Genomic DNA, 15,720 nt, shown 5'->3' on the forward strand with positions numbered 1-15,720 from the left:
CTGTGTTCAAGATCCTTTTGGGGTAAAGGAATGGGGAACGTGCGCTGGCCATGTTGTTACAACTGAGATCAAAACTAACGGCTGTTTTTAAAAGCTTGACCCCAGTCCCAAGTGCTGAAAAACCAGAGGCTGAGGGAGATCTGTAAGCTTCCACCTCAGTGTTTTACTGAGACCAGCGTTGGGGCAGATGAGGCACACGGAATCCAGCTTCACTCCCTAGAAGCCGTCCACAAGGTTTTCCTTGTAGACGTCATCACTGTAGACAATCTGGGTCCTCTTGTCCCGGTGGCAACCCTTAGGGCTATTCTGGACAGCTAGGGAGGGAGGAAAGGATTTGTTAAGGTCCGAAGGAGAGCACTGAGGAGACCTGAGGCCCAGAGTCTGACCACCTCAACACCTCTGCCCTCTCTCTGGCCCTTGGCGGCCCAGCCTCCATGCTGCCCTCTGGTGGCTGGATGGCCTTTCTAGCTTTACACCACTTAGGTAAGAAATCTCAAATGTTACTGTTGAGACATGTGAATGATGTTAACCTACTACTTTCAGTCAGTACACCAAAAATTAAAAATTAGAAAACCTTTATAGCCCTTTGTTAACATGCAGATCATTTCTGGCTCCTTCCTCTTATATAGAGTGCCACTCCCACTCTGAACCCCTTTGCACCCATCCCTTTGCACGAAAATCCATTTCAGGTAAAATGAGTTATTTGCCCCATTAGGAGAACTCACTCCAGGTGTAGCTCTGGCCGCAAGAATTCTCCCTCGAGCTGCCTCTCCCCTTCCTCTTCCCTCCCCACACCGTGCCCCTCCACGCTATCTCTGGGGCTAGAGTGAACCCCTCACACCAAGCCCCGTTCTCCTGGAGCTGTGTATCTTGACACTGCTGATCATTTCCTCCTTCTCAAAGCTTGTACCCTTAGGCTTCAACAACCCTCGACGGTGCTGCTCTCAGCACCGTGACCTCTCCTTCTGTCTCCTTTGCTGCATCCTCGACTTCCGCCTGACATGTCGGGAGGCTGGGGATGTGTGGGGAGTGAGGAGGACAGCCCTGCTCCCTAACACAGTCTCCGAATACTCCTCAAGCCCAGTCCTGGGTCATTTTTCCCTCCAAATTCAGTCTCCCCCACCGATACTACCGCTTTGCAGCTACCCTGTGATACAGAGGACTCTGATCTGTGTTTTCATTGCTCACCTCACACCTGAGTTCCAGACCCCTAACGTCAAAGGCTTATTTTACAAAACCAGCTATACTCCATCTCAAAATGAACATGCCACATGAGATGCTCATTTTCCTCACCAAGCTGACTGACTCACTCCCCTCTTCCTCCCTGTGCTGGTACTGCCTTAGAAATTATCTTCAATCCTTTTCTCTCCTTCTCCTGCCTCTAACAGGGGGCCAGACAATTCTTCTTCTCATTCCCGCAGCCGCCACACAAATCCAGACCTCTGCCCCCTCTAGGGAACCCAGAAACATGCAGGAGAACAAAAAAAGGGGTGGCCTAGTGAGGGACAGGATGAGGGAGGAAGAATCCTGTTCTTACCCAGGGAGCCCCAGACAGACTTGCCAGTGGCGGCATCCAGCATGGGCTGTTTTCGGGCAATGCTGACTTTGAGCTGTACGGACTCCACCTGGGTCCCGTTGAGCTGGGGCAGAAGAGGGGAGGGGGCAGCGGATGGGGGGGGGAACATTACAGACAAACTAAAGGAGGATTTCTAGGCGCTGCCACCCTAGAAGTAGATTGAGTAGGGATCTGAGGGTATAAAGTTTCCTGTGTGAATAGGGAGGGACTTTTTGTCAAGAGGAAATGATTTCCTCCTGGATCCCAGCATTTTAAAAGGAAAATAGGAGGATGGCAGGAGGGATGGGAAGAACAGATCTGGGAAGTCCCAACCTCAGCAACGGCCTGATCTGCTGACTCCATCTTTTCGTAAGTGACGAAGGCACAGCTGGGATGAGAAAACACAGGGTCAGTAGAGGGCCTATGGGCTCTTCAGGACCCCGCCAAACCCAGTGTAACAGGCTGTGGAGACAGGCGAGCTTCCTCCCTTAGGGCTCACACCCCAGGTCCTCCTAGGACTTATCATCTTTCCTCATGGTCGTCCTTACTTTCTGGGTGGGTCCATGGAGAGGTCAATGATGTTTCCAAAGGGAGAGAAGGCCCCACGGAGGAGGGTGGGCGTCATGTCTTCTCCATACACATAGAGAGTATTCCCCTTCCGCGGGGCCCGGCGTTCAGGGAATGAGTCCGACCCTACAGGACAGGAATTAGTCATGAGGCCTAGTCTATCTCACCCTCCACTTTAAGAGTCCACTTTAGTGGGACTCACCTAAAACTTATCTGAGGTCACTTCCCCACCAGCCAAGATCACTCACTGCGGAAAGGGCCCTCTCGGTCCCGATCCCTGTCCCGGTCTCGATCTCGGTCTCGGTCCCTGTCCCGATCTCTGTCCCGGTCTCGATCGCGGTCTCTGTCCCGGTCCCGGTCTCGATCCCGGTCTCGGTCCCGTTCCCGGTCTCTGTCCCGGTTCCGCTCACGACTGCGGTCCCGGCTGCGGCTTCGGGGTGGGGAGGCTGAGGAGCGGGCACCACCACGTTCTTCATAACCCCAGTCAAAGCTTCGAGGGGGGCCATCACCAGCCCCTGAGACCTCTGCTTCTTCCCCATCTGGCCCCAGTTCCCGAAGCCGATCACTGGAAGATACAAAACTGCGGAGAGGCAGACAATGAGGATCAAAGGGGGCCTCTACTTCATCTTCCCAGATCCTGTGGAGACTCAACACTCCCTCCGTAGCCCCAGCTCCTCCCACTCCAGTCCCGAATCGTCTAAGGACCCAGGCGATGCCCCCACTATTTTCCTCCCCTCCCCAGCCAAAGGGGACCCAGTCCTATCTTTCTCTAACCTCTCATACAGAGATTTCCTCTGGGGACGTCTGGATGACTGAAAGAGAGACCAAAGACAGGTAAGACGATTCCTCTTTGCTGGCATGTGGCCCCAAATACGTGGGTTTCTCGTCTTTTTCAATCCTGGGCCCCTCAGAGACAGAAAATTGGAAACAATTACCTCCTGCAGATCGTCGTCGGCAGATACACTCCTCTGGAATGGCTGGAAAGTGGGGACTGGCCCCTTCTCAGGGTCCTGGGAAGGTGGGAGAGAGCTACCTCAGCGGGGGGAGCAGGAGGCTACCTAACCATGGGATGGTGGGGGTTCCTCCTCCCTCACCCTCTTCTTGGCTTCCTCTGGCCTATCTTTATTTTCTGTTAACTCCTCTGTACCATTCTTACTTGACTGTGTGGTATTTTTCATAAATGACTTAATACACCCTTAAAGTATTTAGTTTACTTAAAAATTTCTTGAACCTGATGACATTTTCAGCCTGTTCAACTCCTCAGAGTAACAAAATCCAGGAGCTCTAATATGTGGTGAATTAGACTCACAGAATGCGTAAAACAAAGAATTCAGGAGCCACCCACTTTCTTCACCTTACGGATAAGAAACTGGAAGCTCAAAATGGGATAGCAACTTGCGCATGATTGAACAGGCGTCACTTTTCCCTTAAACCTACCTCCATTTCAACTTGCAAGGATGCCCTCTGGAGTCAAGGATCCCCTGAACAACTTTTCTCCTTGTGCTCACCTTTAACTTCCCCTCTAGGGTTCGAGAACGTTTGAAGCCTGAGTTCTTGGTCTCGGCCTTGATGGCACTGATGGCTCCTGACTTCACCAGCTGCTTTGCCTGCTCTGTTGCTGTGGCTGTGTCCACCACAGGCTGCTCTGACAGTGCTGGAGTGGTGAGGGAAAGAGGCATTATGTTAGCCAGGCTGGGACAGAGGTCAGCCCCACGCCGCTCACTTCGTCTGCCCCAGCCCCGTCACTCACAGCGTTTGACACCGCCTTGGCTGGCTGTGCTGCTGCTGCTTTGCTTCTTCAGAGCCAGCAATGCCTTTTTCTGGTAATGACAGTGAGAAGAGAGGGGTCGGTGAGGGCCAGTCCCTGGCCAGGTCCTCTCCCAAGGCCCCTAGGTGCATCACTCCAGGGGACACCTTTCTCAGAGAAACTAATGCACGTGGTGTCCCTGGAATGGTACACTGAGGTAACCTTGCCTCTTATAAGGCCCCCCAGATCATCTATAAGGCCAGCCATACCTAATCTATCCAAACCATGGTATCCAGAGGCTTTCCAGACTCATGTTTTACAAGTTGAAGACAAGGAATTCAGTCACAGACAAGAGCCCTCAGATATAAGCTGCAATTAAGTATAAGCCTACATGCCTTTCTCTAGAGGCTTCATCCATCCGCCTCCTACATATAGAAGGAGGACATCCCACTACTTTGAAACAGGGATATGCAAAAGTATGAGGCGTAAATTTTCCCCTCAAGAAGCTTTCAGTCTAAGAAGTAAGATGACTAGACTGAATTGTCAAGAATAATTATAGGAGGTGCAGACTGTTTGTAGCTGAGCGCAAGTAAGGTTTTTCTGATGCCAAATGACTATTATACTGGGCCCTGGATAGAATCTACATGATGCAGACTGAGAGGAAAGGGGACTGTAGACAAAGCAAACAGGGTGCCAAAGAAGCGGAGATAAGAAGGCTTTGGGAGAGCATGTTTTGGGATTAGGGAATAGTTCTATTTGACTAGGAAGAGGTGCCACGTTAAGACTTTGTTTTATAGACATCATGAAACCACGCATAGCTTCTGAGAAAAAGAGGGACAGAGTTTTGTGTTTTCAATGTATCACTTTGACAGGAGTAAAGAAATCTGTCCAAAAAAGAAACTTGTTGAGAGACCATTACAACAGTCTAGGTGAGCATCTATCAGCAAAGACCTGATCTAGAGAATACACAGGAAAAAGAAAACAGGAAATTACTTCAAGGGAAGAATAAAGGTGACTTGGCAAATATTTGGTTGTGCAAATAGCGGAGAAGACGGAGATGAGATTTTAATTCCAAACACACAAGAGAAATGAATGTAGTCAGTCCTATTTGGAAGGCCAAGATTAGAATAGTAAGGTAATAACTTCAATTTGAGATACGTAAGGTTATCAATAAGACTCTAGACGGAACTCGAAAAACCGAGCTTGGGGATCACCAGCTCTTAGGTAGTACTAAAAGCCGTAAGAAAGGAAGACAACTCCAAGGCAGACTGCATAGAAAAGAGACAAAAGAAAGTACAAACCAAGACTTGGGAAAGTCCACCTCTGAAGCTACACTGAGAGGTGATATGTCTCCAGGTGGGAGGCAGAAGAACACCCCCACCCCCATCCCCTCACTCACCCCAGGTGTTCTCAGAGTGTAGAGTCTTTGAAAGTTTGGGCAATGCCCACACACACTCCCTCACCTTTTTCTTGAGTTTGTTGAATTTCTTCTGCAGAGCCTCCTCCTCCTCGCTCAGTCCGGGGGGTATCACCAACATGGTGGCTCCTGGTTCAGGGGCAGGGCCCAAGACATCTTTCTCCACTGTCACCGCCCAGGATTCACACGCCGTCCACACAGAACCCAACCCCACCCCTCCAGGCCTGCCTACTCCTGTCTTTTGCTTCTCCCTACACCTTGCTTAAACCAGGCTGCTGTCCAAGCCCCCGCCGTCGGGATCAACCAGCATTCCCTTCTCTCTCCAGGAATCACGGATACCAGCACCTTGGGACACCATGTGGCCCGGGAAGGGAGAAACACTCTCTCCGTCGCGAAGACGATGGCACCAGACCCCCCTACCTCGCTGGGGTTATATGGCAATCGCGGGGTCTGAACAGCAGAGGAAGCAGTGGAACCCGCGCATCGCTCTTAGACCAACGAAAAGGTTAAGAAGAGAAAAGGAGCTCCGAAAAAAGGGGCGAAGGCTGAGAAAGAGAAGGCCTTACCTGAGGGGGCGGCAACCGGGGCCCCGATGGTCTCAGGCGGCGCCCGCGCGGGCAGCGGATTGCGGGCTCAGAGCGATGACGCAGCGAGGGGCGGAGAACGCGGTAACCAGGGCGGCCCGCGGCGCGCACACTTCCGCCCGGCCTCCCACCAGCTTAGGCCCGCCCCTCGGCGGGGGTGTGTGCCGGAAGTTGCCTTCACTTCCGCCCATTTGGGCTACCCCTGACACTTCTGGGCTGCACGGTAGCTGCCGTGGCTGCAGGATGATGGAGACGGAGCGACTTGGTGAGGGGCAGCGGGTGAAAAGAAGGAGTAGACGGAGAATGACCCTTGACCCCTGACCTATGACCTTTCCCCCCGTAGTGCTACCTCCCCCGGATCCCCTGGACCTGCCCCTTCGGGCCGTGGAATTGGGATGCACAGGACGCTGGGAGCTGCTGAATGTGCCTGGGGCTCCAGAGAGCACCGTGAGTGACTATTGATCCTACCCTTGACCCTCATTGAGCTTAAAACTTCCTTCACCTTCCTCACATTAGGATCTAACTTGATGTGGCTCTCCTGTCCCTGGACATCTGTCATCCTGGCCAGGACTGGTGCTGGATAGAACCTAACCCAGTGGACCTGCGGTGGGTCAGAGCCCTTGAAAGAACAGAGCAGGGAGCCCTGGGGATACCTTAGCTCTGAGAACTGCTCTTTCAAATGTCTTTTCTCCTTGGAGTCCTCTTCTGTCTCCAAGCACCAAGACCCTTGTTGGTGGTGGTTGAGATGCTAGCCTTTGAGCACCTGGCTCTTCCTTTTTAGGTCTGGGACCCCTTTTCCTAAGACTAGGGATTCTCAAATTTCAGTGTGCCTTATGATTAGTCGGGGAGCTTTTAAACTACAAAGTCTTAGGTCCATCCCTGAGAATTTGAAATTCAAAATCTGTGTTATTAACCAGCACCCCAGGTAATTCAGTTGCAGGTCGTTTGTCCTGACAAATAAAGCAGAATGACCTTTGGAAAATACTGCTTCAGCCCGATTGTCCTAGTCTGCCTGGAACATATACCATTTCTAATCTAAACACCAATCTCATTACTTTCTCTTTTGTCTGTGGCCTACTCTGTTTTCTTCCCTAAATGCCTCTCACCCTGCCCTTGTTCCAGCTTCCCCACGGCCTCCCTCCCTGTGCCCCAGATCTGCAGCAAGAAGCAGAGCAGTTGTTTCTGTCATCTCCAGCCTGGCTGCCTCTACATGGTGTGGAGCACTCAGCCCGGTGAGGGGTCTAGAGAGGCCTGGCCTAGGGAGATGGGTCCCTAAAGGAAGCTGGGACATAGGAGAAAGAAGGCCTGAACATTACTTTCCTTCTGTCCAGAAAATGGCAGAGAAAGATGGATCCCTGGTCTCTCCTGGCCACACTGGGTGCCCCAGTCCCCTCCGATCTACAGGCCCAAAGACACCCAACCACAGGCCAGATACTGGGCTACAAGGAGGTAAGAGGTCAGGGGCCATGAGAAGCAGACTTGGGAGAAGGGATGGGGGTGAGAGGCAAGCTCAGCCTCACTGGTGCTCTGCTTTCTTGCTTCAGGTCCTGTTGGAGAATACAAACCTGTCGGCCACGACCTCCTTGTCTCTTCGCCGGCCACCAGGGCCCATCTCCCAGTCCCTGTGGGGGAATCCAACACAGTACCCTTTCTGGCCAGGTGACGTTAGTGGAAATGGGATAGTGGGAGAGGGATCCCTTAGTCTCCACCCCTCCTGTATCAGTCTTACCCCATGAATCCCTATTTGTCCAACCTCTCCCCAGGTGGAATGGATGAGCCCACCATAACAGATCTGAGCACTCGGGAGGAGGCTGAGGAGGAGATAGACTTTGAGAAAGGTGAGGTGGTAGCAGGATGGCCCTGTGGGAGATAGGGCTCTGAGTCTGGGCCCTGAGGAAGAGAGGCCCAGGCCTATCACCAGGTCCTTGCAAGGCCTTCCATGCCTTTGACAAATTAGGGAAAGGTTCCCCTTCTATAACAACCTTTACGGTCAGCTGTTGGAAAACTGTAACAATAAATATCCCCATCTACGACGTCTACGCTGTGAATGTCCTTTAGGTTCACGTAACGTACAACTTGTACAACAGTGTGCAGTGGCCCCGATTCTCTTTCTCTGTCCCTGTCTTCCAGATCTTCTTACTGTTCCACCTGGTTTCAAGAAAGGCGTGGACTTTGCACCAAAGGGTGAGTTGAGGTTTGGGATGGGGGCACAAGGGAAGTGGTACCCCTCTTCTTCAGAATAGACGTGGACATGACCAGGTCTCTGTCTTTGCTTTGCTCCTCAGATCACCAAGCTCCAGCTCCTGGGTTGCTCAGCCTCAGCCGTCTGCTGGAGCCCCTGGATTTGGGCGGGGGTGATGAGGATGAGAGTGAGGCTGTGGGACAGCCCAGAGGTCCCAGAGGGGACACTGTTTCAGCCTCTCCCTGCAGTGCTCCCTTGGCCCGAGCAAGCAGCTTGGAGGACCTAGTGTTGAAGGTTGGTAGTTCCTTGCGGTTGAAACAGGAAAGAAGGAGCCTTGCCAGACAGGGTGGGCTGGCTTCGTTGGGTCCAAGGGGATGACTGGAGCATCTTTTGGAGGAGTGGTAACAGAGTTCTCTGGCCCTGTCTTTGTCACCTCTACCCTGGACTTTTCCAGGAAGCGTCCACAGCTGTAGCCCCCCCAGAGCCTTCCAAGCCCCTACCTCAGGAGCAGTGGGCTGTCCCTGTGGATGTCACCTCCCCTGTTGGTGATTTCTACCGCCTCATTCCCCAGCCAGCCTTCCAGGTAGTGTAACCCAGTCCTCATGTGCTCCCCCACCTCCTCCCAGCCCACTCCCTTGTGTCCTTTCCCCACCAGACCGCCACATGTCTCCATGGGACCTCAGTCCCAGCCTCGCCTCACTCTGGCCTTTTCCCCACTGTCCTGATTGCTCCATGAGCCAGAGGTAGGAAGACCCCTCTCCCTTCTTCAGCCCCCATCTCTTTCTTTTTCCCACAGTGGGCATTTGAACCAGATGTGTTTCAGAAACAGGCCATCCTGCACTTGGAACGGCACGACTCAGTCTTTGTTGCGGCTCACACATCCGCAGGGAAGACAGTTGTGGCTGAATACGCCATTGCCCTTGCCCAGAAACACATGACGCGGTACAGGTCCCCTCCCCAGCCTCCCCCTTTATCAGCCAGCCCTGCTCTCTCCTGCATCGTTTCTAAGTCTCATTTCTTCTCCACCTCCCTACCTCATCGTTTAGATGCGAGGTTGGGGGGAGAAATTGACACGGGCGCAGAGGGAAATGAGATGTGGCGAGAGAGGTTAGCAGAATGACCTGTGTTAGCTGAGGGATGGATTAAGAGACAGTTTTTCTGGGGTCACACCATGAAGGGGTATGTGAGGGAAGTACACGTGAAGAAATGGGGCACCTGAGCTCTGTGGGGCACCTCTGGGAAGGCTCAGGGTAGGAGAAGAGGTGCTGCCCATGGGTCTGCGTGGAGGGACTGGCTAACTTCACGCCTTCTTCCCAGCACCATCTATACTTCGCCCATCAAGGCCCTGAGCAACCAGAAGTTCCGAGACTTCCGAAACACATTTGGGGATGTAGGACTGCTCACGGGGGACGTGCAGCTGCACCCAGAGGCCTCTTGCCTCATTATGACAACAGAGATCCTTCGGTAAGAGATGGGCACTCAACACGGGTGGACTTTTGGTCAGGAAGGTGAGGCTGCTCTGGAGAGCATGTTGGCTGAGTTGAGGGTGGAGACAGGAGCCACGTGGGAGTCGGCCTACCACCTCTTTCCTCCAGCTCCATGCTGTACAGCGGCTCGGATGTCATACGGGATCTGGAGTGGGTCATCTTTGATGAGGTTCACTACATCAACGATGCTGAGGTAAGAGGAACAGGGTCCCCAGATCCTGGGGGACCAGGTCAGCAGCTCCTTTACTGCACATAGCCTGTGAACCTCGCTGCCTTTTTTGCCTGGAAGTGGAACCCTGTGCTACTTCCCTGGGGGCAGAAGGGCAGCCCCCTCTGAGCTGCTGGTAACTTGTCTTCCTTTCCTGTGCATAGCGTGGGGTTGTGTGGGAGGAGGTGCTGATCATGCTCCCTGACCACGTTTCCATCATCCTTCTGAGTGCTACTGTCCCCAATGCCCTTGAATTTGCTGACTGGATCGGGTAAGATGCGTGTCCTGGGTACCTTGGGTGAAGGGGGCTGTAGCATTTGTTGGGTGGGGTCGGGGGGTGAAGACTGTCACAGCAGGGAGAGTGGTCAGGCCTTGGGGGTGCAGATGAGAAAGGGGTGCAGCTGGGGAACATGTCCAGCTCTGGAGGCTATGGGATCCCACTTGGGTCCACATCACGTTGCATGTTGAGAGGTAGGATGATGGGGCCTTCCAATCCAGCTCCCAGAAAAGACTGGCTAAAGCCACAGGGGGACAGTGGTGGGGATGTAGGCTCTTGCCCGCACGCCCACCCCCGCCCTGCTGCCTCCTTCCCACTCAGGCGGCTGAAGCGTCGCCAGATCTACGTCATCAGCACTGTTGCTCGCCCTGTCCCCCTGGAGCATTATCTCTTCACGGGCAACAGTCCCAAGACCCAGGGGGAGCTCTTCCTGCTGCTGGACTCGCGGGGTGCCTTCCACACGAAGGGGTAAGCCGGGGACGGGGCAGAGTCCAGGCTGCCCGCCGGGTGTGACTGTGATTGCCGCCCCTCCCCTGCCCCAGGTACTACGCGGCTGTGGAGGCCAAGAAGGAGCGGATGAGCAAACACGCCCAGACCTTTGGGGCCAAGCAGCCCACGCATCAGGGGGGGCCCGCACAGGTGAGAACTGGTGGGCTGTGTACCTGCCACCACCTGATTCTGCCATCTTTCTCCCCTCGTCCTCCCAGGCTTTGGAGTTGAGCTCTGAGCGCAGCCTGATTTGACTCTGCTCTACCTTCCCCCACTTCGGTCCCCACTGGTTCAGGGACTCAGTCTCACTCCCTCCTCCCCCAGGACCGTGGCGTGTACCTGTCCCTCCTGGCCTCCCTCCGTACCCGTGCGCAGCTGCCCGTAGTGGTGTTCATCTTCTCCCGGGGCCGCTGTGACGAGCAGGCCTCGGGCCTCACCTCCCTGGACCTCACCACAAGTTCAGAGAAGAGTGAGATTCACCTCTTCCTGCAGCGCTGCCTCGCTCGCCTCCGAGGCTCTGACCGCCAGCTGCCCCAGGTGTGGAGCAGGGACTCGGAGACTATGGGGGATCGGGTGTTCCACAACCCCATCCCTGACCCTGGGCCTCGGCCACCCATAGGTCCTGCACATGTCCGAGCTCTTGCACCGCGGCCTGGGCGTGCACCACAGTGGCATCCTGCCCATCCTTAAGGAGATCGTGGAGATGCTGTTCAGCCGCGGCCTGGTCAAGGTGCGCAAGCTGGTGGGAGAGGGACACCCCAGGGCATTTTCTGCCCCCTTAGGGGCTGCCCAGTTGGTGGAGGGACAGGCTTTTAGGCAGGACAATGCAGTGGTTACCAACCTGGGCTCTGGATCTAGACTGCCTGGGTGTGAATCCCAGCTCTGTCACTTACTCACTGTGACCTGGGGCAAATTACTTCAATCTCCCTGAACTTTAGGTTTCCGTTCTTAAAATGGAGACACATAAGATATTAACAGGCAGTAGTCAGAAGAGGAACCAAAAAAGCTAACTAACAAGCATATGTCATCATCAGTCACGAGAAAAATGCAAATTGAAATACTCCCAAGAGAGAACTTTACAGCTATTAGATGGTAAAATTTAGGAAACTGGCTAATGCCAAGTGTTACTCGAGACATAGGAGACTACAGGACTACAGGAACCCTATACAGGTGTGGCCAGTCTGACGTGGCACTCTTGAGGCAAAAACAAGTATAGCATACTCTTTATCCCTAAATTCCATTCCTGAGTGTAAATCATAAAGAAATTCTCACCCTGGTCAAGGGGGGAACATGTCTGCTCTTGCCTTTTTGGCTATAATCCTGTGGCAGGGTGTTGGGGTACCAAGGTGCCCTTCACTGGGAGAGTAGGTAGGCCCCACAAAGTGTTCTGCAGCAATGGATCTGATGTAACCACGGGAACATGGGTGGATGTTGAAAACACTACATGGCAGAAAAGAAGAAAACAGGAGATACGTAATTGCCTTTACTGCAAGTTGTAAATTACACACAAAACAAGACATGTTTTATGAAACACGTTAACACAAAAAGATATTCATTAAATACACTGGGATGATTGATAGTGGGAGGGCAGAAGTGGGATATGGGGGTAAAAGGAAAAAAATAGGCAGCTAAATAAATAAACTGAGGAAAACAATGGTACCTACTCTGCAGATTTGCCTTGAGGGTTAAATAAGGTCCTGTGAGTTAACCATCTGGGACCGTGCCTGGGGTCTACTCAGCCTTGGCTACAAAGTGAGGTGGGCTTGGCCAGGGCTGGGCTTTGGTCTGCAGGCGGCTCCCTTGCTGACTCTCTTTTCCCCGTCCCAGGTCTTGTTTGCCACAGAGACCTTTGCCATGGGTGTAAATATGCCAGCCCGAACGGTGGTGTTTGACTCCATGCGCAAGCACGATGGCTCCACCTTCCGGGACCTGCTCCCTGGGGAGTACGTGCAGATGGCAGGTCGGGCAGGGCGCAGGGGCCTGGACCCCACGGGCACTGTCATCCTGCTCTGCAAGGGCCGCGTGCCCGAGATGGCGGATCTGCACCGCATGATGATGGTGAGCTACTGGGGCAGTGCGAAGCCGAGCCGACTTGGTGCACCTGCTGGATTCTCTCTCTTCCAACTCTCTTCTCCCCTCCTTTCTACTTCTTTCCTTTTGCCTGGGAGAGCCAGGGTAAGAGTGAGCAAATCCAAGGATGACACTGGATCTTGTCTCCTCTGGTCTTTCTTTACTGTGAATATGGAACTAGACAGGACCTTGGGGAGTCTATTTATTTAGTTTCGCTCCCTTGTTTTGCAGAGGGGAGCAAGCAGTTTGTCTAGGGTCCTGTGCTTGTGGAGCTGGGAGTGGAGCTGCTGGGAGTGGAGGGAGCTGAGCAGCGGGACCCCCTGGGTCTCACTGCCCTCTCTGACCCGGCCCAGGGGAAGCCGTCCCAGCTGCAGTCCCAGTTCCGCCTCACGTACACCATGATCCTCAACCTGCTGCGGGTGGACGCTCTCAGGGTGGAAGACATGATGAAGAGGAGCTTCTCTGAGTTTCCATCCCGCAAGGACAGCAAGGTGAGTAGAGGGTGACCAGGATACCGTGCAGGATGTAGGACAAGGAAGCCAGGCTGGGAGCAGGTGGGCATCTGGAGGCCCCAGCAGGTGACTATGGGGGAGGTGGCAGGCTGGGCCTGGAGACTATTGTTTCATACCCACCCTGGTTTCTGCCCAGGCCCATGAACAGGCTCTGGCTGAACTGACCAAGAGGCTGGAGGCCTTGGAGGAGCCTGACATGACTGGCCAGCTCGTTGACCTGCCTGAGTATTACAGCTGGGGGGAGGAACTGACAGAGACCCGGAGCCTGATCCAGGTTAGTGTGTGTGTGTTGGGGGGTGGGGGTGATGGAGGCGGGGAGGAAGGGAGTGTGACACCTTGGGTACTCCTGAACCTAGTCCCAGTGTCTCTGTGACATTCATCCCTTATCCCTGTTGTTCACGCCCCTGCTCTTCAGCGACGCATCATGGACTCTGTGAATGGGCTGAAGTCTCTCTCCGCGGGAAGGGTGGTGGTCGTGAAGAGTCAGGAGCATCACAATGCGCTGGGTGTGATCCTTCAGGTAAGAGCAATGGTAATACTGGCGGACTCTGCATGGCTCTTCCATGATCCCTGCCTGAGGGTGGGGATCTGGTCTCTCCCTCCAATGTCCACTCTTCACATTGCCCTGTCCTGGCCTCCCCAACCTGCCCTAGGTCTCTTCAAATTCCACCAGCAGAGTATTCACAACTCTGGTCTTGTGTGAGAAACCTGTGTCTGAGGACCCACAGGAGAGGGGGCCGGCCTCCCCTGATGTGCCCTATCCAGATGACCTTGTAGGATTCAAGCTGTTCCTGCCTGAAGGTGAGAGTGGGCAGATGGCTGGGTTCCTGACAGCAGTGCAGGCAGGATGCCAGGGCCGTAGTGAGGTTTGACCCTGCTCTCCCCTCTTTACAGGGCCCTGCGACCACACCGTGGCCAAGCTCCAGGCAGGAGATGTGGCTGCCATCACCACCAAGGTGCTCCGGGTGAATGGGGAGAAGATCTTGGAGGACTTCAGCAGGAGGCAGCAACCAAAATTCAAGTCAGAGATGCTGGGGAGAGACCATGTTCGGGGGTGGGGAGGTGGGGTCGGGGCAGCTCCCCCAGCCTGAGGGGGTTCCTCTGGAAGAGAAGCCTCTGCCCCAGGTCTCAGGTCCTGCTCCTTCCTCAGGAAGGATCCTCCCTCTGCGCCCGTGACAACTGCTGTTCAGGAACTGCTACGTCTGGCTCAGGCCTACCCAGCAGGACCCTCTACCCTTGACCCTGTCAATGACCTGCAGCTCAAGGATGTGTCAGTGGTAGAGGGGGGCCTCCGGGCACGGAAGCTGGAGGAGCTGATCCGGGGGGCTCAGTGTGTGCACAGTCCCCGTTTCCCTGCCCAGGTAGGTACTGGATGCCGGCTCCCAAGCTAGGAGGGGAACGTTTCCTCTGGTTCTCTGTTGACTGGCCACCCCCGTCTCAGCCCTTGTCCTCAGTACACCCCTGCTGAGGGCGAGGAGCAGGCTAACATGCTCCTGCCGGTGGCTCCCTGTAGTACCTGAAGCTGCGAGAGCGAATGCAGATACAGAAGGAGATGGAGCGGCTGCGCTTCCTGCTGTCGGATCAGTCCCTGCTGCTGCTCCCCGAGTACCACCAGCGAGTAGAGGTGGGAGGACGGGGATGGCGCTGGGGGGCTCGTGAAGAAGAGGTCAGCAGGCTCCCAACACCCACCATCCTTCGTCCAGGTGCTCCGAACTCTGGGGTACGTAGACGAGGCGGGCACCGTGAAGCTGGCAGGGCGGGTGGCTTGTGCCATGAGCAGCCATGAGCTGCTTCTCACCGAGCTCATGTTCGACAATGCGCTGAGCGCCCTGCGGCCCGAGGAAATTGCAGCCCTGCTCTCTGGCCTGGTCTGCCAGAGCCCTGGCGACCCTGGGGATCAGCTCCCCAGCACCCTCAAACAGGTATGGGACACCTATCCCCTCTCCCTCCCTCAGCGGTGGCACTCCCAGTCCCCACCGCCATGTATTCCCCACGTGCCCCATCCAGCCCTGGGAGTGCCCCTAAGAGCCGGAATTCCTTCTGGAGCCGGGCCTCCCCTGCTCTGGAGCAGGAAGGTTGAGCTTAACCTCTCCTCTTCTATCTGCAGGGGGTGGAATGTGTCCAAGCTGTGGCCAAGCGGATTGGTGAGGTCCAAGTGGCCTGTGGCCTGAACCAGACAGTGGAGGAATTTGTGGGGGAGCTGAATTTTGGGCTGGTTGAGGTTGTGTACGAGTGGGCCCGGGGCATGGTGAGTAGCTGGGGTTTGGAGCTTTGTAGAAGGCCGGTTGGGGAGAGGTGACCCGGGCTGACTATTCAGTCCCCACCCTGCTTCCCCTACAGCCCTTCTCTGAGTTGGCGGGGCTCTCAGGGACCCCCGAGGGCCTGGTGGTCCGCTGCATCCAGCGCCTGGCCGAGATGTGTCGCTCACTTCGGGGGGCAGCCCGCCTGGTAGGCGAGCCTGTGCTAGGTGCCAAGATGGAGACGGCGGCCACCCTGCTACGGAGGGACATCGTCTTCGCGGCCAGCCTCTACACTCAGTGAATGACCCCTGTGTAAAATGTAACAATAAAACAGCAAACCACCTGTGTGAACCTGAGGTGTTGGGCAGGGATGACTCAGCTCAAA

General features: G+C 54.7%; 2 protein-coding genes across 4 annotated transcripts; one reads left to right on the forward strand and one right to left on the reverse strand.

The window, feature by feature from the left end:
• Nucleotide 1: 1 nt before the first annotated feature.
• On the reverse strand, nucleotides 2-6,017 carry NELFE (negative elongation factor complex member E). Of its 3 annotated transcripts, XM_006178792.3 has the most exons (11): nucleotides 5,853-6,017; nucleotides 5,333-5,415; nucleotides 3,873-3,942; nucleotides 3,631-3,776; nucleotides 3,058-3,132; nucleotides 2,897-2,934; nucleotides 2,371-2,702; nucleotides 2,104-2,248; nucleotides 1,889-1,943; nucleotides 1,538-1,640; nucleotides 2-314 (listed from the first exon to the last, which is right to left on the reverse strand). In XM_006178792.3, exons 2-11 carry the CDS (start codon nucleotides 5,405-5,407, stop codon nucleotides 217-219), a joined length of 1,137 nt encoding a protein of 378 aa, XP_006178854.1. In that variant the 5' UTR covers nucleotides 5,408-5,415; nucleotides 5,853-6,017; the 3' UTR covers nucleotides 2-216. The 3 variants fall into 3 exon arrangements, with proteins under 3 accessions (XP_006178854.1, XP_032318644.1, XP_014409748.1); XM_032462753.1 differs by lacking the exon at nucleotides 1,889-1,943 and having other exon boundaries at nucleotides 142-314; nucleotides 5,853-6,004; XM_014554262.2 differs by lacking the exon at nucleotides 1,538-1,640 and having other exon boundaries at nucleotides 142-314; nucleotides 5,853-6,004.
• On the forward strand, nucleotides 6,002-15,686 carry SKIV2L (Ski2 like RNA helicase). Its single transcript, XM_006178794.3, has 28 exons — nucleotides 6,002-6,135; nucleotides 6,214-6,317; nucleotides 6,993-7,102; nucleotides 7,202-7,319; nucleotides 7,415-7,529; nucleotides 7,634-7,708; nucleotides 8,001-8,054; nucleotides 8,156-8,346; nucleotides 8,507-8,635; nucleotides 8,849-8,994; nucleotides 9,370-9,516; nucleotides 9,648-9,732; nucleotides 9,912-10,018; nucleotides 10,346-10,492; nucleotides 10,567-10,663; nucleotides 10,838-11,050; nucleotides 11,133-11,243; nucleotides 12,341-12,571; nucleotides 12,937-13,074; nucleotides 13,232-13,369; nucleotides 13,511-13,615; nucleotides 13,749-13,896; nucleotides 13,990-14,116; nucleotides 14,246-14,456; nucleotides 14,609-14,719; nucleotides 14,799-15,017; nucleotides 15,203-15,343; nucleotides 15,436-15,686. The coding sequence occupies exons 1-28, from the start codon at nucleotides 6,114-6,116 to the stop codon at nucleotides 15,634-15,636; spliced, it is 3,741 nt and encodes a 1,246-aa protein (XP_006178856.2). The 5' UTR covers nucleotides 6,002-6,113; the 3' UTR covers nucleotides 15,637-15,686.
• Nucleotides 15,687-15,720: the final 34 nt, after the last annotated feature.

Source organism: Camelus ferus, chromosome 20 (genome assembly GCF_009834535.1).
Source record: "Camelus ferus isolate YT-003-E chromosome 20, BCGSAC_Cfer_1.0, whole genome shotgun sequence".
Classification (NCBI taxonomy): domain Eukaryota; kingdom Metazoa; phylum Chordata; class Mammalia; order Artiodactyla; family Camelidae; genus Camelus; species Camelus ferus.

Bases quoted from the DNA above. Each gene is read 5' to 3' on its own strand.
- NELFE (XM_006178792.3), bottom strand. From the start codon at position 5,407: ATGTTGGTGATACCCCCCGGACTGAGCGAGGAGGAGGAGGCTCTGCAG. The intron at 3,777-3,872 runs GTGAGTGACGGG...TCACCACTCCAG, and splicing joins CCAAGGCGGTGTCAAACGCT to CACTGTCAGAGCAGCCTGTG. The intron at 315-1,537 runs GTAAGAACAGGA...CTCCCTCCCTAG, and splicing joins GTCTGTCTGGGGCTCCCTGG to CTGTCCAGAATAGCCCTAAG.
- SKIV2L (XM_006178794.3), top strand. From the start codon at position 6,114: ATGATGGAGACGGAGCGACTTG. The intron at 8,347-8,506 runs GTTGGTAGTTCC...GGACTTTTCCAG, and splicing joins TGGAGGACCTAGTGTTGAAG to GAAGCGTCCACAGCTGTAGC. The intron at 10,664-10,837 runs GTGAGAACTGGT...CTCCTCCCCCAG, and splicing joins ATCAGGGGGGGCCCGCACAG to GACCGTGGCGTGTACCTGTC.